The sequence below is a fragment of the Ipomoea nil genome, unplaced genomic scaffold (assembly GCF_001879475.1).
Source record: "Ipomoea nil cultivar Tokyo-kokei standard unplaced genomic scaffold, Asagao_1.1 scaffold1317, whole genome shotgun sequence".
NCBI classification, from domain to species: domain Eukaryota; kingdom Viridiplantae; phylum Streptophyta; class Magnoliopsida; order Solanales; family Convolvulaceae; genus Ipomoea; species Ipomoea nil.
In genome coordinates, this window is record NW_017617745.1 from 5,228,436 (window position 1) to 5,255,762 (window position 27,327).

At 36.1% G+C, this 27,327-nt stretch overlaps 3 protein-coding genes across 3 annotated transcripts; 2 read left to right on the forward strand and 1 right to left on the reverse strand.

Annotated features, from left to right (window-relative positions):
- The first annotated feature begins 462 nt into the window (after positions 1 to 462).
- On the forward strand, positions 463 to 4,822 carry LOC109185370 (syntaxin-22-like). The gene is made up of 7 exons (XM_019335365.1): positions 463 to 923; positions 1,543 to 1,636; positions 1,989 to 2,128; positions 2,310 to 2,384; positions 3,386 to 3,543; positions 3,623 to 3,723; positions 4,320 to 4,822. The coding sequence occupies exons 1-7, from the start codon at positions 736 to 738 to the stop codon at positions 4,383 to 4,385; spliced, it is 822 nt and encodes a 273-aa protein (XP_019190910.1). The 5' UTR covers positions 463 to 735; the 3' UTR covers positions 4,386 to 4,822.
- Positions 4,823 to 8,723: 3,901 nt separating this feature from the next.
- On the forward strand, positions 8,724 to 11,777 carry LOC109185369. The gene is made up of 7 exons (XM_019335364.1): positions 8,724 to 8,907; positions 8,994 to 9,083; positions 9,206 to 9,357; positions 10,275 to 10,395; positions 11,052 to 11,171; positions 11,257 to 11,327; positions 11,412 to 11,777. The coding sequence occupies exons 1-7, from the start codon at positions 8,794 to 8,796 to the stop codon at positions 11,653 to 11,655; spliced, it is 912 nt and encodes a 303-aa protein (XP_019190909.1). The 5' UTR covers positions 8,724 to 8,793; the 3' UTR covers positions 11,656 to 11,777.
- A 2,085-nt stretch (positions 11,778 to 13,862) lies between these two features.
- LOC109185387 (uncharacterized membrane protein At4g09580) lies at positions 13,863 to 17,314 on the reverse strand. Its single transcript, XM_019335387.1, has 4 exons — positions 16,778 to 17,314; positions 15,261 to 15,531; positions 15,007 to 15,177; positions 13,863 to 14,357 (listed from the first exon to the last, which is right to left on the reverse strand). The coding sequence occupies exons 1-4, from the start codon at positions 17,062 to 17,064 to the stop codon at positions 14,229 to 14,231; spliced, it is 858 nt and encodes a 285-aa protein (XP_019190932.1). The 5' UTR covers positions 17,065 to 17,314; the 3' UTR covers positions 13,863 to 14,228.
- Positions 17,315 to 27,327: the final 10,013 nt, after the last annotated feature.

Below are 27,327 nucleotides of genomic sequence, written 5' to 3' on the forward strand. Positions count from 1 at the left end.
CTCATTTTCCAGAAAACATTTTTCAGAAGTCATTTTCCTGCTTTGCAAACGGACCCTTATAATACAAATATGACTCGTATTGTAGATTGAAATTGTGATTTTTGGTCAGATCACGAGGTGTTCTGAACAAGTTCTAACTATAGAAAACACTTTTAAGCTCGTACTATATTCAGATTAATCTCTATTCCCACCGGGTCGGTTTAATTAAGGGGCAAAGTGCTGAAAAGATTAATTTTTTCATACGAGAGAGAGGAGATTGGAATTGTGATTTGATGTCTTTTGGAAGAAAAAAAGATTTAGAGGAAGACATGGTGGCAAATGTTGCAAGAGTCCAAGATTCCCTAAAAAAAACATAAGAAAGAAGGTCAATGGCAAAACACCAACGCATGCCACGTGTTCAGACGGTGACCGGGCGGCCGGATGACCCACCACCCTACCTACAACGTACAATCCAAATCATTCTGTCCGTCCCCTCTTTTCTCTCTCTCTCTCTCTCCTTCTCCAATCTGATTCTCTCCTCCTTCATCTCCATCAATTATTGCCTCAATTTTCGCCCCTTTTTCTCCTCCTGCCCTAAATTCTAACACCCCCAAATTTTCTTTTATTATTTTCTTTTTCTTCTAGGGTTTTCACGATCGTCTCTGTCCAAGATTCAATCTGAATTCTCCCTTCTGTAAAGATCGTCTGTTCGGGGCATCTTTTTCGGGGGTTTCAGGACGTATTTCATCCAAGGAGATGAGCTTTCAGGATCTGGAATCGGGTCGGCCTATTGGGTCTCGTCGGGAATACTCCAATGGCAAACAAGACCCCACTCAGGCCGTCGCTTCTGGGATTTTCCAGATCAACACCGCCGTCTCCACCTTCCACAGGCTCGTCAATACCCTAGGTACCCCAAAGGACACCCCCGAGCTGCGCGAGAAATTGTGAGTGCTATCGCAATTCGCCTCAATTTTTGTTTTACTTGTTTTATTTTAAATTTTAGCTCTGGTGTTTTTGGTATGAAATCTTCTTCTTTTTTTAATCTTTTGCATTTCTTTTAGATAATTTTCATTGTAATTCTATGCTCAACTAAGTTAGGATTACGTTTATCAATTGCTTTTCTGTTGCAACTTCTTCCAATTCACATAATGATTGAATTGGGATGTTATTGTTGAGTAGTTGTAATGAGAAAGGTTGAACATTTACTGTTGATTTTCTGGTTAAAAGTTTGTCTAACCTAATTATGCTATGATTTGGCTCAATGAAATTATCTTCTTAGTGCAACTTCTACATATTGTTTGGGTGTGAATTACATACATTCTCTGTAGTTTTCAACTCATTAAAGCTAATGTTTTAGGAAATCCCATCTGTTGCATTTGTGTTTTTTATATAGCATACTGTTACGTATCTCGATACTAAAGACTTTTCATGTTTTTTGGATTTTGTGTTGCTTTCTCTTAGTACATTTTAATCATTAATTATTTACCTATAAAGTTATTTGCTCAGTCATCTATGGCTAAATTTTCATTTCGTAATAGTTATCCCTACCGTGCTCACTTGCAGGCACAAGACAAGGCTACATATTGGACAGTTGGTGAAAGATACATCTGCCAAACTAAAGCAAGCCAGTGAAACAGATCATCGCAGTGAAGTCAGTGTAAGAATGCTTTCCCTCTCTCCATTGCATTTGCTCACTCCTCACTCCTCCGTTCATTATCTTTGTATGTAGTACCTTCCAAAGTATGAACTTGTTGAGCACTTAAGAAAAATGGGAGAGTAGGATGTGCAGTTTACTACCTGAATTTTGTTTGTAATTACTCTGTATTTGGACAGCAAACTCCTTTGAGATGAAACAATTGAGTTACATTCTAATCAAAGTTAATATTTTCTGTTCTTCTATGTACCAAGAAAAAAATATTTTCTGTTCTTCTTGATTCTTCCTTTTCCTTTTTATTTTATTTTATTTTATTTTTATTTTATTTTTATCCTAAACTTCTTTTTCCTTTCAGGCTAGCAAGAAAATTACTGATGCAAAACTTGCTAAAGATTTTCAAGCTGTCTTGAAAGAATTTCAGAAGGCGCAAAGGCTTGCTGCTGAGAGGGAAACAGCATATACACCTTTTGTTCCCCAGGCTGTCCTTCCTTCTAGGTAACGTTTTTAATATGCTTCTTCCACTAAATAAGAACTTATGCTGCAACTAATAACTAATTAATTTTACTGCAACATGTTATTGTTATAGAGTATCTCTCTCTCTCTCTCTCTCTCTTGACTCTGACTCTTTTGTCTTCTTTTGACATATTTCTAATATTAATCAAATTTTGGTGAACAGTTATACTGCCAGTGAGATAGATGTTAATTCAGACAAGACTCCAGAGCAACGAGCTTTGCTTGTGGAATCACGGAGGTGAGTTCTCCAAACCATATTCCTCTTTTTATGCCACTGCTCAGGCCATCAAATTTATCAAAGATGAGAAATATGCTGGCCAGTTTCAATTATTTGCCAGAGTAAGTTAGGATGAATTACAAAGGGCTTTTAGAATTAGTTTTGTAGAAAATTTATTTGGTTTTGGCGAAGTGTACATGACAATGGTTGAAGCCTTTTTTAAAAAGCATGCAGCTTTGATATCTTTTGTTGTATATTTGATATGTGGACTTCTAGGTTTTGCTTTTGTTGTAAGAGTATAGGTAAATCCTCTCGTTATTTATACAGTTTTCATCATTTTCTTTTTTCCTTGTTCCTCTCCCTAATAGGTGATTTCAGTGGTTATTATTTCAAAATCCTCCATTATTTTGATAATTCTATCAGATTTTATGCATACTGTAGTCACCCAATGTTGATGGTGCAGTTGTGTACATAACCTCAAACTAACACTACTTTCTAGATCCACAGTGATTATAGTGTTTTGCTACCTGGCTGGCTAATTTATGTACACTTGCCCTTTACTTCTTGGGTTCTAGGATACTGGGATATTTGGTATAAGGAATTGAGAACATTGATGCTCAATGGGTGGATGCCACCAATCTTGCATTTCTTTAGCACTTGTTTTATTGGAATTTTTTGGTTGTGCAGTTTAAAAAAATTAATTGGTATGTTTTTTTGGTAAGTTAATAATTCACCATTATTTGAAGTGTACTATTCCTGTGAAACACTTGACTGTAATTTAATGACTTAAGTCCATTGTTTCCAAGCTAGGTCATAATTAACAGCCAATAGGAGCTTTTTTCATCACGTGGTTAGGTTTTTACAGCATTAAAATTTAAGAAGTGAATCATATAAATGCGATATCGAGAAGCTAAAAAGTAGAGGCCATTGTTATTTTTGCTGCTTTCTTTTATTGTACATCTAAGTTTTTTATTTCATTAAAGTTTTAATCTCTGTGTTTCCTTCATGTGCCTTTGCTGCAGACAAGAGGTTTTACTTTTGGACAATGAGATTTCCTTCAATGAGGCTATAATAGAGGAAAGAGAGCAAGGGATACAAGAAATACAGAACCAGATTGGTGAAGTCAATGAGATTTTCAAGGATCTTGCTGTTCTTGTTCATGACCAAGGAGCTATGATTGGTTAGTCACTTTCCAGTTACTATTTTGGTATTCCATCTCAAAGTGAAACTACCTAATACGGGATTATTCTTGTTTTCAGATGATATTGGATCAAACATCGAGAATTCTCATGCCGCAACTGCACAAGGAAGATCCCAACTTGCTAAGGCAGCAAAGACACAAAGATCAAATTCATCTCTGGTGACTGACTATACAGTTTGCATTTCTTTATTGAATTGATTTCAGTTATATGCTTAATGTAGACTAGGAATTTGTTTGGCAAATACCAAAAGCTAGTTTATAGCTTATTAGAAGCTAGCTTTTGGCTTTTAGAGTAGTTTGGTAACTGGTAAGCAAGCTTTTCAAAAAATTTATTCTAGCTTTTGACAAGTTTTTGAAAGTAGCATTTTAGAATCTTGAATCTAGCTTCCAACAATTTATTCTAGCATTCTTTGCCATGGAAGAAGTGAAGCTTACCCTTACTGTTTTTTTCTACACTCTACCCTCTTTACACTCATTTTTTGTTCCTCTCTTTTAATTGTAAGAATGTTATTATAAATTCACAAATAACAATAGATCAAATTTACAAATAGGGCCCAAGTGTCTTGGAGCTTCTCTTGTAGATTTCATAGTTGCTCTTTTTCTTTGATAAAAAGTAAATATAGTTTCTTTTTCTGAATTCTAATAATGCTAGATGGGTGTTAGGGGACAATTTATCTTCAATTATGTTGGATAAATATACTGCTTTGTTCGGGTTGCCTTTTAACAATTACTCTTTATTGACTTGGCAATTGCAGGCATGTCTACTCCTGGTGATTTTTGGCATCGTTCTCCTTATTGTGATAATTTTACTTGCAGCGTGAAGAGAAGATACTTAAATTCAAAAAGTCTGCTTGATAATGAAAGCTGACCCTTTGTGAATGTTGTGACAGAAGTTGGTTTGCAACCCATTATGGCAGAACGGAGTTCTGGCAATCACGGAATATTAGTTATGATACATGATAATTGTGACTGATAAAAATATCTTTATTTATGCGGGTTGGGGGGTTTGTGTTTGATTGTAAATGTTATTTTGTGGGGGCCAAAGGTGTGTTCCTTGCTTGGCAGGTTCTTCCCTGTCAATAAAACTAGATTTCTTTATTGACACTCAAAACATGTGAGAATTGAAGTTTACCTCTTGTTTTCTTCAAGTGGAAGTGAAGTTGGCTTGTGTAATGTGGGACTAGATGTTGTTTGCAAGAAAGATTGAGTAGTGCTTATTCTTTTGATATCTACTTCTATACTCTTAGCTTGGTGTTAAGACATTTTTTTGTCCAACTTTATTGCTTCTTGAAATAGTGAATATATCTTACCATGACCCAAAGCATTAGGACAAAAGTAGAGAAGTACCTTCCCAGTATTAATTTTAAATTTTTACATTTTGTTACTCAATTATTTGGCTTCAAAATTAAGTTATAAACTGCTTTCGGTCTGTTTCCATATTAACTAATTTAGTGCTTAAAATGTATATATTGTAAATTACATCTAAAATTTCGGTACGTCTTGTGAGATGAATATAAAAACCCGAGGCTAGGGTATAAATAACATGTGTCTTGACTTTATGCACCTTAAGCAAAATATGCTCCTTAAGTTAAAAAATAATGCAATTTAAACTTTAAACATATGCGTTTCAAAATTGATGTACCTTAAATTAAAAAGTGAAGCACCTTAAGCTTTAAACTTAGACACTTAAAGCTATAAATTTAGTGATGCACCTTAAACTAGAAAATAATGCACCTTAAGCTTTAAATATACACATCTTAGACTATAAACTTATGCACCTTAAGCTATCGACTTACACACTTTAAGTTTTAGACTTAAGCACTTTAAACTTTAAACTTAAGCATCTAACCATAAACTAACGCACCTTAAGCTATAAACTTACGCACTTTAATCTTTGAACTTACGCACCTTAAGTTGTGATCTTACGCAAAATTACCATAATGCTATCGCATCTTTTTTAAAATTTTTTTCATTCTGGATGGTTGATTTTGGCAAGATCAAAGGTTGTGATTTATCCGCACGTTTCACCTGGAAAGGCTTCGCACTTGATCCCTTATATATATATATATATATATATATATATATATATATATATATATATATATATATATATATATATATATATATATATATAATTAGGTTCAAATGAGAACCTCTGTTAACATGTGAACATGTTTACCACTCTGCACCATTGATCTTGCTTGATCTTGTGGTTTATAATGGTTTTGACCTGGTAAATATACATCATTACACACAGGATGCACCACTGCACCATTACTTAGATCTCGACTGTCCAATCACACATCTCAGCGGTGCATAGGAGTCCATAGATTCACTCCCAAGCAATGCTTTCTCGTGCAGTCGTATGGACATATTAGAATTGTAGGATGAGCAGTCGGATGGAAATCAATGAAGAGGAGAAGAAATGCGGGATAACTTTATAATTTTGTTGACCATGTATGTTTCGGTGGTGCATTAAGTGCTAGTGCATGGTAAATTTATGAGTGCTTTATGGTGCACCACCAAGTGGCAGAAAACCAATCAAATATGAAAAAATGCATTGACATTTAAGTAATTTTGTGCACTATGTATATATTTAGAAATAGGTTCAAATGCAGCGCTACTTTCCCGTGCAGTCGTGCGGACATTTCAGAACTGTCGGATAAGTATACAAATCGAAATCAATGAAGAGGATAAAAAATGCAGGGGCAATTTTGTAATTTTATTAGCCATGTATGTTTCGATTGTGCATTGAGTGCTAGTGTATGATGGTGCATTATATGATGCTCTGTGGTGCACCACCAAGTGGTTGAAAATCAACCAAAGGGAAAAAAACGCGGGGACATTTAAGTAATTTTGTGCACCATGTATATATATAAATATAGGTGCAAATGCAGCGCTTCTCTCCTGTGCGGTCGTACAAACATAATAAAATCGTAAGATGAGCAGATGAATGGAAATCAATGAAGAGGAGAAAAAATGCAGGGGCTATTTTTTAATTTTGTAGACCATGTACTTGTGAGTGCTCTGTGGTGTATTACGTGATGCTCTATTATGCACCATGTATAGTTCGGTGGTGCAATAGGTGCTGATGTGTTTATTATGAGTGCTATACTGCTATGTGGTGCACTACCAAAAAGGGAAAAAATGATGTGGGTTCAATAGACTCGTTGAGTAGTACCGTTGGACCAACGGGTCTATTGAACCTGTCAATGGGTTGAGCACCCCTGTTGAGTGGTGCAATATAGATCAAGTGCACCACGTATCATTCAAAAATGCGCCACACAATACTTATAAGTGTATGATACACTAACACGTAGTGCACCGTCGAAATATACATGATGCTGGAAATTACGAAATTGCCAACGCGTATTTTTTCTTCTCCATTGATTTTCATCCATTTGATCTCAGCTCATCCTGCGGTTCTGATATGTTCGCACGACTGCATGGGAGAACACCACCGCACCACAACATGGACATATATATATATATATATATATATATAGGGAAGGGTTCATGTGCGGGTATAGCTTCTCGTGCGGTTGTGCGGTTAGATTTGAGTCGTTGATCAAATCTAGATCAATGGCTCAAATCAATGAAAATTTTTAAAAAAAAAAAAAAACGCGTGTCTGGAAGAAAGCCACGCACCTTTAAGTGTTAGATCTTAAGCACAAACACACACACATTAAGTACAAAATCCACGCACATTAAGCACAATCTCACGCACATTAAGCACAAAATCACGCATTTAAGTATTAACTCACAGACCTTAAGTTTCAACAACTACTGACATTAAGCACAAACTCACGCACATTAAGTACAAAACTCACGCACATTAAGCACAATCTCACGCACATTAAGCACAAAACCCATGCACTTTAAGTATTAACTCACAGACTTTAAGTTTCAACAGTTACTGACATTAATCACTAACCTCACACATATTAAGCACAAACCCTACACAAATTAAGCACAAACTCCACTCATATTAAGAACAAATCTCACGCACCTTAAACACAAAAGTCCACACTTTAAGTTTTACTAACTACTCACATTAAGCACAACCCCACGCACATTAAACACAAAACTCGCACCTTATGCACAAGACTCACGCATATTATATACAAAACTCACGCACATTAATCACAGAACCGCTCACATTAATGTTGACCTAAATACAAAAATTACAAAATTGCCACCGCGTTTTTTTTTTTTTAAATTTTGGTAATCCTGGACGTTGATTTAAGCGAGATGAATGGGCCAGATTAAACCGCACCTAAGCAACCTAACCGCACCACCAGAACCTAATTATATATATATATATATATATATATATATATATATATATATATATATAGACACACACATGTAGTGTTTTTTTTTTCTTTTTTAGTTAGCCGCCTATGCTGTCTAGTGACTAGCGCCTACTGCAACCATAATTTACACTACAAAATAGCTACTTAAAATTACATTTTATGTTATTTTTTCCAACACATACATAATAATGTGTATAAAATTCTATGGCAAGGTATAAAACTACCCAACTAAAAGCCACCAAAATATACATATAAAATCATCGAATTAATTTCACTTTTGGTCCCACGACTTTTGATATTCTATCACTTTTGGTGCACAATTTGAAATATTTTTAATTTTGGTGCTTAACTTTGTTATTTTTATCAGTTTTGGTCCTTTAGGCCAAATTGACAGCGAAATGTTTCTGGATTTTATATTTTTAGGGGTAAAATCGTCATCCCAAGGAAACATCTTCAATATCTAAACAAAATCACTGTAAAATCATATCTATAGGTGTTTGTCGATGAGAATAATAGAGAAGACGGGCAGAAACCAGACAGATCTATGAGATTTATAGTTTCAATCATTGGCAAATTCTTCTTTTCCTCTTAATATGATTTTTCTTTTGTTTAAATATTAAAGATCTTTCTATGGGATGACGATTTTGCCCTAAAATATAAAATTCGGAAATATTTTATCGTCAATTTGACTGGAATGACCAAAATTAATAAAAATAACAAAGTTAGGCACCAAAATTAAAAATTTTAAAATCGTGGACCAAAAATGATAAGAACACAAAAATCGTGGGACCAAAAGTGAAATGAATTCTAAATTATAATACTACCTACAAAAGTAAGCTATTTGTGCCGTTCTTCTTGCCGGGTGGGTTCACATCTTGGCGGGAAAAAGAAAAGTAGAAGACGGAAGGGGAGAATGAGCTCGTCGGCGGCGGTGGAGACGGACAACTTTCCCTATCTTGTCTGTCGGCTGGACAACGTCCAAGGCATTGTCGACGCCCTCACCTCCGTCCGTTGGAAGCGCTACCAGGTCCGTGGTTTGATCTCAACGACTCATAAATTCGCTACTCGAATGCCTCAAATTCAATCAATTTCGCTGATCTTCTTCGCGATTAGGACGCCGACGTCGAGTTGTCGGAGCACGGCATAGTGTTGATCGTCGAGGAAACCCGGTGCCTTCAGGGGAAAGTTTATTTGCAACGCGAGGTGTGTTGTATTCAGAGTATATCAAAATTAAAATCAAAATAAACGCATACTACTCATCAATTGTTTAGATTTTTTTTCTCCCTTTAACATTTAATTTAAACATTTGATATCTGTTTGTGCAGTTGTTTACTCAGTATGAATTCCGTGCTGAAGGGAGGCCGAGATTCGGAGTGGGCTTAGGGCTTTTTGTTGATTGTCTCAATACATTTTCAGTTCCAGGAAAATCTACCATTGAACTTCGGTATCCCGGGCCTGACAGGGAGCTTCTTCTCAAGTAAGCTTTTATCTCCTATTCTCCAAGTTTCTTAAAAACGCTATGTCCGCTAAATATTTTTTTATTATTTTTTATTTTTTATTATTGCTAATTGAATATCACTTGGAATTTTATAAATCTATTAGCTGCAACTTTATCTTATTCCTCCTCAGTTAACTAGGCTTTATAATAGTTTTGATTTTGAGATGAAAATACGACACCTGATAGGCTGGGAGATATACAGAGGCAACTATTAAGTGTAGCATTGGAAATAGAAGAATTTGAGGGCCAAAAGAAAGCTGGAAAAAAACCTTGAAAATGCCTTATTTATAGATTTGCAAAATCTGGATATGGATGCCCTAAGTAATTATTAACTCGGGTAAATGGAATAAATCTAGAATTATTATTTGTGCTGAATAAAGTTCTGACACCTATGGACATGGTACTTTTGTAAACTGAGATCTTGGTAGCTTCTGAGAAGTAGGATTATTATCTGAAGGAACTTAAATTAACATGTTGCAAATACCTAAGTAGTGTCAAAATTGGGTGTATTTCATGCTTGTGATTTGTAATACTTGTAAATGAATATAGTTTTTCATCTTTTAACGTGCTATATGGGTTTATCTTCTATTCTTTGACCTGCATTTATATTTAAATAACAAATGTGTGCAAGACTCCTACCATATCCGACAGTGTTGATGAAAGAGTACTCCATGCGGTCATGTGTGGCTCTATAGTAGTCCAAGTAATACTTGCAGGCACATTTTGTATGATGCAGTTATACTTCCTTTTTGGTTAGAGAGGAGATTCATCAAGTCCCTTGAAGAACGTTAATTTCTTTGATAACTTCTAAACTTTTGGGTACCTTCATCCATCTTTAAAATACTTGTAACACATTTTCTTTTATCTGTTTCATTTTTGGGGTGGGATATGGTTAGATCTGTTGATTCACCTGAAGCCTGCATTTATGCTGAGATCAGGACAAGGATTCCTGAGACGATGCCATGGGACTACAACTTTGAACCTGCAGGAAGTACTCCTCTCAGTTTTACTGTCAAGGTAAATTTTCCTTTCTCAATTATGCACAGCCTGGTTCCTGTCTATGTGAGAATAAGGAAGGAAATGCTTTGGCCATCTAATTGTCTCTTACTGAAAGAATTTATGGCCATTAGCGTCGTTGAGTTGTCAATTTATTGATGAAAATAACATGTTTCAACGTAAGAAAGGCACTCAGCTAAACAATTGGTGTAACAAAATACACCAGCAAATTCCAAGGGAAAATAGAGTGAATCAATCTGAAATATAGTTTACTCACTTTACTGTTGTACTAGAACCCGACAACTCGTCTAATTGATTTTTTAGCCTCTAGTTTCTTGATCTCAGCTTTGAAATCTTTCTTTACAAGATGTTGTGCTTAGTGTTAGTGTTATTTTAGACTGTTGAGTGATACTATGCTCACTGTTTCGAGATTGTAGTTGCATTTTAAAAAATGGAGAACTTATTGCAATTGCTTGAGAAATTAAGTCAATTGTATATGCCAACTACTACCATTCCAAATGGTTGGTCACAGGATCGAACCCTAGTAGTGGGGGCATTGATTCTTTGGGTTGAAAGAGTTTGAGAAAGTATAGAACAAATACTACCTTGTAAAGAATCATGAATATATATTGTTTATTCATGAAGATTATTTACACACCAATGCTTTCAATTGACAGTCTGCAGCACTAAAAGAAGCTATAGATGATCTTGAATGGCCTGGCTCAAGCATTCAGCTAACCCTACAACCAGCCCCTCCCTCTGTTACCTTCAGGTCTGAAGGCCATGGCGACTTACAGGTAACTTATCGCAGGGTCTCTCAGAAACAGAAAATTCCTTTGCTTTCATCAATTTATAGTGTACTCAACTATATCTGCTTTGCAGATAGACTTCATGCACCACACGAACAACGATACTCTTTTTGCATTTCATTGTGATCACCGTATCTCGCACAGGTTCCTATGCATACCTTTGGCAAATTATTTCGAAAGTAAAATGCTGCCAGATTAGGTTATTAATCTTGACCTGATGTTTAACAGGTACAAGTACAAATTTCTCCAGGCAACAACTTCAAACATACCTAGCAGTGTCATGAAAGATAACCGGGGAAGCAAGTTCACTATTGGCAGTGGTGGAATGCTAAAAGTGCAGCATCTTGTTTCAGTTGCAAGACCAGCAAGCTCACATTCCCACACTGATTCTGCTGCCCATCATCAACCCAGCCGTATTGCTTATATCGAGTTCTTTGTGAAGCCGGAGGTAGATGAACACGATGATGCATAGGAGGATGATTTGTAGTCGGAAGCCAGAGTGCATGGGTTTACATCTTCTCTACCTAACTCCCATACTTTGTTATTTTCTCTCTTCTTTTTCTATTTAAGTTCAGCAAATAGAAGAACTTTCTTTGATAACAAAACTCTCTCTATATATAGATATGTTGGTCTTGATTGGGTGGAGAAAAGTCTAGAGGGTGTGGGGTTGAATAAACTTTTCTAGCAAATTGAAAATGATCACTTTATAAAAAAAAATAAAAATTACTCTTTAAGTAATTTAGACTAGAATAAATCTAACTTAGAGGGTACAACAGAATAAAAGTATGTAAAGTGATATATTAAAAAATGAGGTGTCAGCTAAGTAATCAGTTCATGCAATATGATAGAAATGTATCTAAGTAACTAAGTTATTTGTGAGAGCAGAGATTATGCATGCATAGCAAAGTGTACACGTGAGGGCAGTAAGTAAATGAGAGAGAACTTTTAAGTAGTTATGTCAAACTCAACCTACATCCACTTTACTCCTATCTTCGGGAGGAATTTACTATATCAATCAACCAGATACAATAGTGAACTACCAAGTGCTAGTTCACCAACTTAGCACTTCTACAACACGAGTGCTTCTACACAAAGCTACACTTCTTAGGGTTTTCACAAGCTCCTCTTGTTACTCTTCCTTCTATCTACACCCAGTAGAGAATTTTGATACAAGAAAATAAGTTTTCTTTTCTTTCAAACTCTTAGAGACTTTTAAAGATTAATTCTTTTTTCTAGATATTTCTATGAAGAAATTTGAACTTGAAGTATGCTTCGTGCTATCAGATATGCTCAAAGTGTATCATTGAACTCTAGCTGCTCTAATTCTTATTTGATCTTCAGGTGTTCATGCCTTTTATAGATAATCAAATGTATCTGTTGGATGAGATTTGAAATCTTGAAAGTTGTAGCCTGATTTGAAAGTTGACAAATTGATCTTGTCTTTCGACTTGATTTGCAACTTGATTATGATAGATTGAGCTTTTCTTGCAACTTGATCTGTGCATTCAGACTTTGTAAATCCTTTCCACATTTGGCATGTAAACTTCTTGAAATTTTTGAGTTGTAGTAGATGGCTTTTCACGTGTGTGGTCTTCTTTGCATTTCTTTAGGTTGCATTTTGATCTTGTGATTTCTTGATTTTGCTTGACTTTAGTTGATCCTTATAGTTTCAATTGTTGATTTTCAATAGCTGTTGTTGAGCTCTTGTGTAGATTGATCCCAATTATACTCTAATTAAGTTGACTTTAATCTTCACTTTGATCTCTTCTCTCGTGTTATCTTGTTAGTCCTTAACCATTCGACCTCAATTATCTTGTACAAGAGAGTGGATGACTTGCTTCAACTTTTGCTATCAAACTTGCTACCATTCCATTGCTTGCCAAATCTTGCTATAACATGTGCTATATGCCATGCCATAAAATTTTGCTACCATGTTTGCTACTAGCCGTGTTTGACATCCAAGGTGTGTCACAATCTTTGCTACTTTTAGCATCCATGCTACTTCTAGCATCCATACTACTTTCACTTTTAATAGCTACTCCTTTAAATTTGTTTTGAGTGAGATTCAAACCTTGTTCCTTTGTGATTAACAACATCTTCAACCAATTCTTCTACTTTCTTTTGCCTCCATTTTTTTTTGTTCTTTCCTTTGTTGGAATAAAAACCAACCTCTTCCTCCTTTGATACAAAAATGACTGATTTTCGAAGCTTGAGAGCAAACACAGTTCTATACAAAAATAAAATAGAGTGAGGGTTCTAATTTTTGTAAAATACATATTTTGGCTCATCAAAATCTATACAATTTTTCGTAACAAGATACACACGTTGAAATAGAAAAAAAAAAAATCAAGAAAAGCACAATACCTCCGTACGTACCTGGATGTCAATTTTGATAAACATCATTGCTATCTTCATAATGGGGGAGAGACAAGTTTGTTTATATTTCCAAGTTCGACTATATATTACAATGATTGATGACCTTTGTCCTTAATTATTAATTGATGGCTAATTTCATTAGAGTGGCTCAACTAGGCTACTATGCTTTTTGTAATTTTGACTCTATTCCAGGCTTTATAGTAGTCCAATTTAGAATTTAGTAGTAATTTAGTTTTGAATTAATAAAAAAAAAATCGAAAAAATTAGTGTTTTTTTTTTAACCTGAGAATTTGCATCTCTTTGTATCCATTATACTTTTGATACATGATGCCTGAGGCCACCCTGTTTGCAACAAACATATAACACCAAATGTTTAAATGCCTAAGCAATAAGCATATTTACTTCCCATGAATGAATCATAAACTTGCATTTGGAGCGCAGGTTCAGCTTCTTATAAATCATAAACACATTTCCCAGTTTGAGAGCTTATCTGAGAGATCGTTAACTACTAACTTCTAAAACCCAATGCACAATTGCATCTGTTCCATGGGGTAATCTGTACAGATATGAAACCATCCCAGTATGTATCGTTCACTGGCTCGCTCGATGAAACTACGCAAATGTCCATAGGACAGCAGAGCTCGTCGACTTTTCAGCTAACACAATACACTATGATTTGCTATTGCTGGCTATCAACGTGGGGGTAATGCTGACCGCTCCTATGACAAACAGCGTGGCTATAGAGTTGAAGTCGTATAGGTCGCCCAATGACTGCAACTCACTCAGCGCGATTCCAGCCTGCAATGCAATCGCATATCATGTTATGAACCTTTTACAACAATTGGCTTTTAAGTTGGCTTTAGAAAATCTTGCCCCAAAAAGGTTGAATCCAACCTCAAGGGCTCCCCACACCTCAGCTCGACAGAGCATTTGGAAGGATGTAAACCACAATAACTCAGTAGCTCAGCAAACAAAGGGCCAAATGCCTGTGTGCACAAGAGATCTGCCCACTTTAGGCATAACCCCCATGCTGCCGCTGCCGAGTTTCAAACATTGGTCTCTTGCTCTGAATCAGTGTTGCAAAAATCGCGCCTAGGCGCTATGCGGTCGGCCACTTAGGCGCTCTAGGCGCCGATTAATCGCTCTAGGCGCCCTAGGCAGTCCCCAGGCGCCTAGCGATTTTTTCAACCTTGCTCCGAATACTGCCTACTGAACTAGTGAGATAAGCCCATGCGGGCTAGTTTTAGGTTATCTTTTTGCACTAATGTTCTATATTATACATCATAAAAGTAGACAGCTAACAGAGATCTTTTCCAAGTGGCATGCTTTATTCCTCAAATAAAAGCCATATTGACCTTGGTTTAGATTTTTAAAGAATCTAGGCATGCTCATACCTCAAAGTTATAGATTATGCCAAAGAACTAGGTAAGAATGGGAAACAAATTACCCGGACAGTAACATAAGTGGCAGGAATAAGCCCAATAAGTGTTGCCAGCAAGAAAATATGGTAAGGCACATCTACGATCGGTGAAGCAACATTAATAAACGTGTTTGGGAGTGTTGGCGTAACTCTTAGGAATAGCATGTAGTTCAGCAGCCGTTTCCTTCGTTTAGCCACCTGATTGTTTCATCGATGTCAGCACCCCACAGTTTTATCAGTGCAAACGAGAGATAAAAACACAAGAATGAGTTCAAAGTCACCTGGTTCTGGAAGAACGTCAACTTATCTGGCCAGAGGGAGAAAACAAGGGGCCGCCCAATATGTTTGGATAAGAAATAGCAAGATGAAGCACCGGCAGTAGCAGCAAACACGACCAGAGCTACACCCTTCAGGACCCCAAAGAGAGCACCCGCAAGTAAAGACATGAAAATAGTCCCGGGGATCATAAACGTCTGCATAAAAATGTAGACTACACAGTAGCCAACAAGGACCTGCAAAGTGTAGTCGCTCGTATAACTCCCCAGTTGATCCCTATAGAAATTAACAGCAAAAAATGTCATTATATTCCTAAAACTCTAAAACAGATGTTATCACTAGCTTTAGAAATTTTCCATTCCCCATAGAGCTTCACTTTGATACAATTCCCTGCATTTTGCTCCCAATTTGGTTCAGACATTTCAGTTTCACATGTAGATGTAGTCATTATTACACTGATGCAGAAAAGGGCACCATTCTTTCAGGTAGATATATTAGTACAGAAAATATATTGCAGTGCTTATTTTCTATTCCAATTTATTCCAATAATATTATGCTAGTGATTATTTTTCTTTTCATTTGCAAATTTGAGTATTGTTACTCAACTAATGCTAGTTGTGTTGAAGGGGAACAAATTGCTCTTCTCCAATTCAAGAAAAGCCTAATTAGATAGATCAAACCATCTCAAAAGTAAATATGATTTTTTTTTTTAGTTCCTTAGAGTTTTGTATATGGAAGCTATATATAGAGAGAGATGTAGGAGTAGAGATTCGTCATTTATAGTTTCTTTGGATTTGATGAGAATAGCAATTTCAATTTTTACTATCCCCACCAAGTGCTCCTATAACCTATGCTTTCCACTGTTTCAAGAAAAGCTTGATCTGCCGCAAGGGCTTAACTAACTAGTTTAGTAGGCAGTATTTGGGGAAAAGACCAAAGTTCGAAACTTTGTGGGGATTATGCACCGGCATTTGGCCCTGTATGCTGAATCACTGTGTTACTGTGATTTACATCCTCTCAAATGTTCTCAAATGTTCTGTCTGGGATGTGGGGCCCTAGGGTTGGGGGAAGAAAATCTTGATCTGCCTAGGAGACCTCTCCATTATTACTGTATCATAATCATTATATATATATATATATATATATATATATATATATATATATATATATATATATATATATATATATATATATCAATCCTTAGTAGATAAACACCATTTAATGATGAACATTTGGTCTAGGAAAAGGTTCTGCGTTTTCTTCACCCCAATTTTAATGATGCATTTGAAATGGGTCTACCAAATCCCAACAAAGGGTCTACCAAATCCCAACAAAATATATCAATATAATAAGAATTTTAAAATTTTGATTACTACAATGAATGGCAGGCACTACATACAACTGAATCGCAAGACAAATCTTAAATCATAAATAATGCAATGGTCAAAATCTAAAACAAAAAGCATAGATCTTTATATCAACAACAAACAAATATTTATTCTTTCATTACTGAGATAGATACCTTAACATTTGGATGTCTTCAAGAGTTCTCGGAAGCTTGAGGAAGCTGTAATCGGAAGCCGGCATGGTGAAATACACGCCGAGCAGCCCGGATGCGAAGCCCAAAACGACGCCGCTCGCCACCGCAATCTCCCAAAAGGTCAGCGGGAACTTAGCCGATCTCGAGCTGTTTACAGCACTGCCCTTGCCTCCCCCATTCCTCCGCCCATCAAACCCACATCTCGGAGCGGCGGCCTCTGAAGTTTCAGACGCCGACGACGACGATGTTCCGACCACCTCTCCCTCCATCAACTAAATCCAATTATCCAAAGATTTATTGCCGAAAAGAAATGCTTTTCTTGAGAAGATTGAAGCCCAAAGAGAAAAATGGGATAGGTTTCAAAAAGCATACATTTAGATTGACGCGTATGTTTAGAGAGAGAAGAGGGGAGGGGAGGGGAAGAGAGAGAAGAGGGGAGGGGAAGAAAGAGAAATTGGGGGGGTTCTTTCTTTGGGTGCACTCTTGCTTTCGCTCTCTCTCTCTCTCTCTCTCTCTCTCTCTCTCCTCTTCCAGTTTTCCCTCTTGTCTCTGTGTATAAATAGATTGCTTGGGGAGCTTATAAGCTCTGATCTATGCGGGTTAAAAAGAATATTCGTTCATTCCCTCTGAAAAATCCAAAAAGCTAGGCGAAAGTGAATTTTTTTTTTTTTTTTAAAAAAAATCACTTTTAATTTTCAACTATTGTGCTATTGTCATATTTAATTCTATCCTTTTAATTTTGTAATATTACATTCTTGATTTTGAGTAATTTTCACTTTTAATCCACTATTGTTGCAGTGTCACATTTACTCATATTTTTTTTTTTTTAATTTTACCATATTACATCTAAGATTTTGAACAACTTCCACATTTAATCCTCAACTATACTGGTATTGTCATATTTTGTCATATTCTTTTAATTTTTTCATATTAAATCAATGTCTTTTATTTGATTGTCAGCATCACTCTTTCGTTAAAAATTTCATTAATTTACCGTTAGAATTGAAATAATAAAGGAAAAATTCATTACACATATCGTAACTCATATCTCAAACACATTAGAAATATCGTAAATATAAAAAAATGTAGTATTGTATTACGATATGGTAAGGATTTTTTTTCTTTGTTATTTATCAGTTTAAGGATATCACTGTATTTCAATATCGTAACTCATATTTCGAACGTGTAAGGACTAAAAGTGAAATTTGATTAACGTCATGGATGTAATATGACAAATTAAAAGAATATGACTAAATATGCCAATGCCATAATAGTCAATGACTAAATATGGCAATGCCATAATAGTCAATGACTAAAAGTGAAAGTTGCTCAAAGTCAAGGATGTAATATGAAAAAATTAAAAGAATAAAACTAAATATGACAATGCCACAATAGTCAAGGACTAAAAGTGAAATTTTCTCCTAGTTATAATGCCAACACAAAAATTAAAATTAACAAAAAGTTAGTGTGTGTGTATATATATATTTATTTATTTATTTATTTATTTTGTGGAAATAAAGTTAGTATAATTTTTAAATACGTATTATGTAACGAAGTAAATAAGTAAATACTGAGTACAATTTTTGAAATGACATGATTATAATAGATCAGAGTTATTGATGTTGTTGAAAGTAATTAAAGGGTTATGCAATGAAGTTATAGCATACAAATTCATAAGTTTTTCTTGTGCATATGATTGAAACATCAATTTTCATTATATATGAATTATTCATCTTGTAAACTCTTATTGATATATTGAATTATTAAATTTTTTGCATATAAGATTGATTATACAATGAAATTTAATTTTTTCATTTAAATTCTTAAAATTGAGAGAAATTTTGTCACATATATAGTAGATCAACTTGTAATGAAATGTACATTTAATTAAAGAAATATAGATTTGGAATAAAAAATTAAAATTGGTGCTACAAGAAATAATGTTTGATCTAAGCAAAGAGAAGACAATGTATATTCTTAGAATAATTATAGTATGGCATAGATATTCCTTTAGGATGAAGATTCAAAAAATAATACAGAGTTGTTTTTACTCTTTTTTTTTTTTTAATTGAAAGAAACAAATCAAATTAAGTAAATATTATTATATTTTAATTCTTACCACAAAGATGAAAAGAGTTGATAAAAGAATAGAAAAATAAAATAATAAAAAGATTGATACGAGTTTCATTTTCTGTAGACTAATTTAATTGTTATAATAATAATTAACAAATTAACTTAACTCCGATGAAAAGAAATTATATAATATCTATTCGAATTGTATTAAATGGGCTTAAGATTTGAGTAATTCTCTCCATCTCGCGCCGCTACCTTCGCGAACTTCTCTCTTTCATTTCGTTTTGGTGCGTCTAGGGTTTTGTTGCTTTTGTCGCTCCCTCTTGCTATCCGCATGGATTCTAGTAGCCGTTCTCAGGGGATGATTAATCTCACACTAGCTGGCTTAGATATGATGAGGACGATGTTCAATACCTTGAGTATGGAAATGAAGATCCACAATGGAGATTTGTGTCTAGCAAACAGTGCTACGACAACACACTATACTTGAAGAAAATAAATATTTTTCTTACTTGAAAAATAATGAAAAAAATGTAAACACAATATTTGGCAGTTGAAAAATAATTGAAGGCTCCGAAAGAGCCAATTTAATACTACTTGGTGGGTTTAAAATTATAATAGATAATGCATTATTTTCTTTAAAGTCTCAAAGAAATTTGTTGAGTTTCAAAGATATTCATCTAAATGGATATCTTATTAAGACTATGAAAAAGGAAATATTGAATTTCTCTGCGTTTACCAAAATCATAACGGGAAAAAATGTGTGTTGAAAAAAATACATGCGCTCTCCTCTAGATTCTACTATACAAAAATCATAATTTATGGTTGAATCTTTTACTACAATAAACTTGAAATTTATTGATACTTTTAAGATTTGGCATGTTTCTGGTTAATCCATTCCGATTTCATTATGATGAGAAGGATTATTAAGAATTCATTTGGTCACTAGTTGAAAAAACTAGAAGATTTTCCAATCACATGAATGTTACAAAATATTACTATGAAAATAATATTTATGGAAAAATAACAAGCATAAAAGTGAAAGGGTGAAGGGTTGTTAGTATTAGTCGAGCGAAACACACTCTCCTTAAAACCTTATTTGCTACATCCCAAAGATGCTAGGAGCGTTGTAGCCTAGGTTTCCCAAGATAAAACGTACTACGACTCAATGTTTGGGCACTCAAACAAATGAGCCCGACGAACAAGAACTCGGGATGAATACAGGAGGTTTGAGAAGGAGGATGAGCAGAGATTTTGAGAGCAAAAACGTAGGCTGGATGTTGTACAAAAATTCACATGCTCAACCTTGCTTATATAAGAAGGTCAAAGCAATCTGGGCGTATGTGGTATAATCGCCTTAGTGAATATTTGTTGAAAGAAGGTGATAAGAATGATCGAATATGCCTATGTGTTTTCATCAAGAAATCATAATTAGAGTTTATTACAAATGTTGTTTATGTTGTGATTTGAATATGATTGGAACGCTTGGAATGTTATCACAAGTCGTGTAATGTTTGAAGCATGAATTTGAAATAAAATATGGGGAGAAAAACAAAATTTTATTTAGGTCTTCTAAACACTTAATGATGGAATTTTTATTCATCAAACAAATGATGTGGAAAAGGTAGTAAAATGTTTTAGATGGATAAAACTCACCCATTAAGTTCACTTATGGTCGTGAGATCCTTGGACATAAAGAAAGATATTTTTAGACCTTGTGAGGAAAATGAAGAAATTTTAGGTCCAGAAATATCGTATCTTAGTGTTATTGGAACACTAATATATTTTGCACAAAATACAGTACGTGATATTTCCTTCGCGGTAAACTTATTAGCAAGATCTAGTTCTTCTCCAACTAAAAGGAATTGGAATGGAGTTAAATATATTTTTAGATATCTTTGAGTGACAATGAATATGGGCTTATTTTATTCTAATATGGCAAAGGAAAATCTAGTCGGTTTTGTAGACGCAAGGTTTCTATATGATCCTCATAAAGCCAAATCATAGATAGGGTATGTATTCACATATGGAGGGATGGCTATTTCATGATGTTCTACAAAGCAAACAATGGTGGATACATCTTCAAACCATGCAGAAATTTTGGTTATTCATGAGACAAGTCGTGAATGTATGTGGTTGAGATCTATATCTCAATATATTAAGTGAGCTTGCGGATTGACAAACAAATAAAGAAGTTGCAACATTATTATTTGAATATAACATTGCTTGCAAAACACATTTAAAGGCAAGATATATCAAATGTGATAGAATGAAACATATTTCACCAAAATTCTTCTACACTCATGATCTTCTAGAAAGTGGTAAAATCAATATCCACCAAATTAGGTCATGTGATAATTTAGTTGATTTGTTCACCAAGGCATTAGTTACTGCAACCTTTGAGAAATTGTTTTGAAAAATTGATTTGCGTAATTTGAAGAACCTTAAAGGATGTTGTTCCCAGACCGAGGGAGAGATGATATTGCATTGAATGCATTCTTTTCTCCTTCACCAAGATTTCTTTCCCATTGATTTTTTCTTGGTAAAGTTTTTAATGAGACATCAAGAAGAGAACTGTATGAATTGTATTGAATGAACTTGATTACAACTGTACAGACACGGGGAATATATATACAAGAGGAATCATAGGAATACTAGAATAGGGAGTCATACTATGGCTCAAACATGGTAGCAAAAATCGTGCCTAGGCGTTAGGCGGCCGCTGAACCGGCGCTGAATTTGATTTTTATTTTATTTTATTTTATTTTATTTTTTTTGCATTTTCAAGTGGGAAAAGTTCGGGAAGCCATAACTTTTGACTCAGTTGTCCGTTTTGGTTCACTAATTTCTCAAAAAAAATGCTTCTTTTGCTCTTAATTTTAGTTTTTTATGTATTTAGATGGTTTAAACAATCTTTTGAAGACTTTTACAACAACTTACGTAAATAGTTTGTAAGAAATAACTATGGAAACCTTATATTTTATTACTAAATTTTGAAAATTTTTAATTTTTAATTTTATTTTTAATTAAAAAAATTAAAAATAAATAAAAATAAATAAATCGACGCCTAGGGGGCGCCTAACATTTTTTGCAACATTGGACTCAAATACAAGAATCCTAATACTCCCCCTCAAGCGCATGGTACATTTGTAACTTGTAGCTTGTCTCTGAGAAAAGAAAATCTAGGACCAGGCAAGGCTTTGGTGAATATATCTGCAAGTTGATCTTTTGTTGAGATGAAATTTACTTGAATCTCTCCAGTAGCAACTTTATCTCGCACAAAGTGATAATCTATCTCTACATGTTTGGTGCGGGCATGGAAGGTGGGATTGTCACACATATATGTAGCTCCAAGATTATCACACCATAATTTGGGAACCGAGATCCCTGTAACACGGATTTCACGCAGAAGAGACATGATCCAAATCACTTCAGCACAAACATCTGCTAGAGCTTTATATTCAGCCTCAATAGAAGCTCTAGCAATAGTTCTTTGTTTCTTGCAGACCCATGATACTAGATTAGGTCCAAGAAAAACAGCAAAGCCACTTGTGAATTTTCTATCCTCCGGATAGCCGGCCCAGTCAGAATCAGAGAAGGCATGAATTTCCCTTGAGGATGACTTCCTGACTCGTAGGCCGAAATTAACAGTTCCTTTGACATACCGTAATACTCTCTTTAGTTGTTCCCAGTGAGTAGCTGTAGGTGCATGCATGTGTTGACATAACTGATTGACTGTAAAGGATATATCAGGACGAGTGATGGTTAAATACTGTAATACACCCGCTAAACTCCTGTATTGTGTAGGATCATCATGTGGAGTTGCGTCAATGGGGATGGATTTTGACGTGGGAATTGGGGTGGACAAGGACTTGCAGTCTATCATTCCAGCACGTTTTAGAATACCCTGCATGTATCTCTGTTGGCAAAGTAAAATCCCATCATTGTATTTAATTGCCTCAATTCCAAGAAAAAAACCTGGTTCACCAAGATCCCTGATTTTAGATGCAGTAGAGAGTTTTGAAACTAGTAGAAAAACTAGATTCGTATCGCTTCCCATCATAAAAATGCCATCCACATAAACAAGTAGATATACACAATCAGATCCCTGTGAGTAATAAAAAAGATACGCATATGTTTTGGATGCCTGAAACCTAATATATAGTAAAAAGGTGTGCAAACGATTAAACCAAGCTCGGGGGACCTGTTTTAATCCATACAGAGACCTTTTTAGCATACATACATGATTTGGATAGGAAGCATCAATATATCCAGGCGGTTGCTTCATATACACAGTTTCAGAGAGATGACCGTTCAAGAAAGCATTATGAACATCCAATTGCTTAATAGTCCACCCAGAAGATAAAGCAAGAGAAAGAAGCAACCTGACTGTGGTTGGTTTAACCACTGGGCTAAAAGTATCAAAGAAGTCATGACCTGACACTTGATTAAACCCTTTTGCTACAAGTCTTGCCTTATGCCTTTCAATGGAACCATCAGCTTTTCATTTGGTACGAAAACCCCATTTACACCCAATGATGTTCATGTCCGACTGAAATGACACAAGTTGCCAAGTATGTTTTTGCAGTAGGGCATTAAATTCCTAATCCATAGCCTCTCGCCATTCTGAATGTTTAACAGCCTATGTGTAACAAGTAGGGATGTCAATTTAGCCCGAACCCGATGGGCCAACCCGAAAAAAACTGAAACCGACAGGGCTATAGCCCGAACGGGCTAGCCCGATAAAACACATGAGCCCGACGAGTCCGAAACCGATTAGCCCGATGGCCCGAAATTAAAAGGGCTAGCCCTACAACCCGAACTATTGAAAACTATTCTTTACTATAGAAGTGATGTGAAACTTAACATACATGGAATAATTATTATACTTTAAAATAAATAAATAAATAAATAAATATATATATATATATATATATATATATATATATATATATATATATATATATAATTTAAATTAAAACTTAAATTTTTAGTTTTTTAAAATTTAAATCAACATTAATATAATATTTTGACTAAAAATTGACGAGGACGGAATTCTTCGTCCCCGCCAAATTCTACGCGGGAACGTAGATAGGGACTATTTTTAATTTTCCGTTGAGGACGGAGATGGGGAGTATACTTCCCGCTCCGCCCCATTCCGTCCCGCCCCGCTCCGTTGTCATCCCTACTCTAAATATGGGTACTCACTTTCAGTTTCTAATTTTAGTTCAGATGGTTCAACCCACCCGATTAGCCCGACAACCCGAAGTTTAGGGTTAGGGCTAAACCGAACCCGAGAATAAAATATTAATAAACTGATTAGCCCGAACCGATTAGCCCGACAACCCGACAGGGCTAGCCCGAAACCGAGTGGGCTGGCCCGATTGACATCCCTAGTAACAAGTGGGATCCGAAGGACAAACTTGAGCCGTTAAAATAGAAGGCGGAACCCGAGATCGGCTCCGAGTGTGCATCTCATGGGTCCGAACCGTGGACTTGATCGTTTTCCCATGAGGACGCCCACGTGGGCGTTTGACGGGCTCGACGGCCTCAACAGGAAGCTCACGGTCCGGCGAGCCAGATGGACCGACGGTAGCAGTAGGCGGTGGTGGAGAGGAGTCTGAATCACTGCCGGCGGTGCTGGGTGGAACGGCCACATGACCAATCGGCAGCGAAATCGCAGTGGGATGAAGAACCGGCTCAGCCCACGGACAGAATTTCTCAGGTGGAGATGGCTGCACAGTATTTTTAGTAGCAAAAGGATAAACTGTTTCATCAAACCTTACATGCCTGCACACATAAATCTTGTTAGTCTGTAAGTCCATGCATCTATACCCCCTAAACGACTCAGGATAACCTAGAAAAACACATGGAGTGGACCGGAACAAGAATTTATGACGATTATATGGCTTGAGATATGGATAACACAAACACCCAAGACACGGAGAAAAGAATATGAGGGATTGGAATTATGCACTTTAAAGTGTGGACTGAGATTATTTAATACAACAGAAGGCATTTTGTTAATTAAATAAACTGCAGTTTCAAATGCAAAATCCCAGAATTTATATGGGACAGAGGCACGAGCTAGAAGAGCCAGACCTGTTTCAACAATGTGTCTGTGTTTCCGTTCGACACAACCATTTTGTTCATGAGTGTAGGCTCAAGATTGTCTATGAAAGATACCTAACTGAGTAAAGGAATGATGCAATTTTTTGTATTCAACTCCTAGATCTGATTGAATGGCTTTAATTTTTGTGTTAAAAGATCATTCAACCATATGACGAAATTTATCAATGATGTCATACAGATCAGATTTTAATTTCATGGGAAAATACCAAGTGTAACGAGTATAATCATCTACAAAAATAACGAAATAACGATAGCCATCAATTGACAAAAGGGGAGCTAGAACCCAAATATCTGTGTATATCAAATCAAGGACACTAAAACTGGATGTCTCAACACGTGCCAATGGGAATCGAGAGGATTTACCCATCCATTTGACACGCATTACACAAACTAGAATTACATCGAATAGAATTATTTGACCCACTAACCGGACACAACTGAAGAATACGAAGTAAAACACGATGATGTGGAGGTCCTAAACGATCATGCCACACTGACGGAGAAGTACGAGCTGTAAGGAAAACTGAGGGAGATGGTGTTGCAATTGGGAGCTTGTAGAGACCCCCATGACTATTGCCTTTAAGTAGAATTTCCTTGGTGTTGATATCCTTCACAACAAAAAAAGACGGGTGAAACTCAAAAAACACTTTATTATCTATCGCAAATTTCTGAACAGATAATAAAGAAGTAGAGACACTGGGAACATGAAGGATATTAGACAATTGGAAGGAACGGGATGAGGTATTAAAAGAAGCATGACCTACATGACTAATAGAGAGCACCTTACCATCACCCACACGCAAAGTGTCATTACCCGTGTATTCCTCGGATGTAGATAGGGCTGCAATATCCAGAGTCATATGCATGATTGGTGGCTCCTGTATCAGGAATCCATGTCTGTGAGTCATTAGGATGCGACTCGGTATTCTGATACATCAAATTTGCTTGTAGAGGAGGATCATAACGATTGTAACATTTGATAGCCGAGTGTCCCGTACGAACACATAGTTGAAAAACAATTGCCGAACCACCACTGCCGCCACGCCTACAGTGGCCGCCACCTCTGCCGGAATGCGTTCGACCACTGCCTCATCCACGCTGTGTGACGGAATTTTTCCCTCGGTCACCTTGGTTACCGCCGCGTCCTCCGCGGCAATGGTTACCACCGCCATGCTATGCAGTAAACGCCGCCGGTTGCACCGCCTCGAATAAACTCCTGGGCACCAAGAAAAATCGGCCAACTCACTTAGGGTTACAGTACCACGAACCGAGAGAGGTGCGGTGAGATTTTGAAATTCCGGCCGTAAACCACGAAACACATAGAGATTCATCTCGTTAAGCCCCATCGGTCTACCGGCCAAAGCAAGATCCTCCAAAATAACACGGGCGCGACCAATATAATCAGCAACCGTGGGATCTCCTTGGCTCAGGGACTGTAGTTGGCCAAGGAGATTTAACGAGCGGGCGCGAGATGCGGAAGCCAAGGACTGTTCTACTGAGACCCAAACCTCTCGTGATGTACGACGACCAACGGCGAGGTGCATAACTTCTTCACTAAGAGAAGAAATCAACATGGACATAAGAGCCCGACCATGATGAAACCATTTTGCGTAATCGGGATTAGGCGCAGGCGAGCCACCTTCGACGACGGGAAGATAAGGTGGCGGACTGGGTTTGGTTCCATCGATGAATGACATGACCATGTCCATCAAGAAACGGAACGCCCTGAGTTCTCCAAAACAGATAATTTTTGTGTGTAAGCTTAATACTAATAAAGTGATGAGCAGTAGAAAGCGAAGACACGGCAGCGCTAGCGGAAGACGTAGCAACGGCGTTGGAGACGGTTCGTTCGGATGATTGAACAGATTCGGTAGCCAGAGAAAACTGAGAAAACTCTAGCTTAACTGATACCAGATTAGAACTGTATGAATTGTATTGAATGAACTTGATTACAACTGCACGGAGAATATATATACAAGAGGAATCATAAGAAGACTAGAATAGAGAGTCATACTATGACTTAAATACAAAAATCCTAATACTAGTCTTAATAATCAATAAATAGATAAGGTTTGTGACCAATTTTACTATCTTCCTTAGTTGCTATCTTTATTATTTCATATTTTATAACAATTTGTATTTTTTTTTTATTTACAAAGTTCAATTTGACTCTTTTGAAAAAATGTGCCAAATACATAATTCAATATAGTAAAGAAGAGTATTTAAAAACATTTTATCCTTTAATATTAAAAAAGAAGAAGAAGGAGTTAGTACAGCTCTTTGTTGTATACAAAAGAACAATATGGGACGACAGTATTTTATTGTTT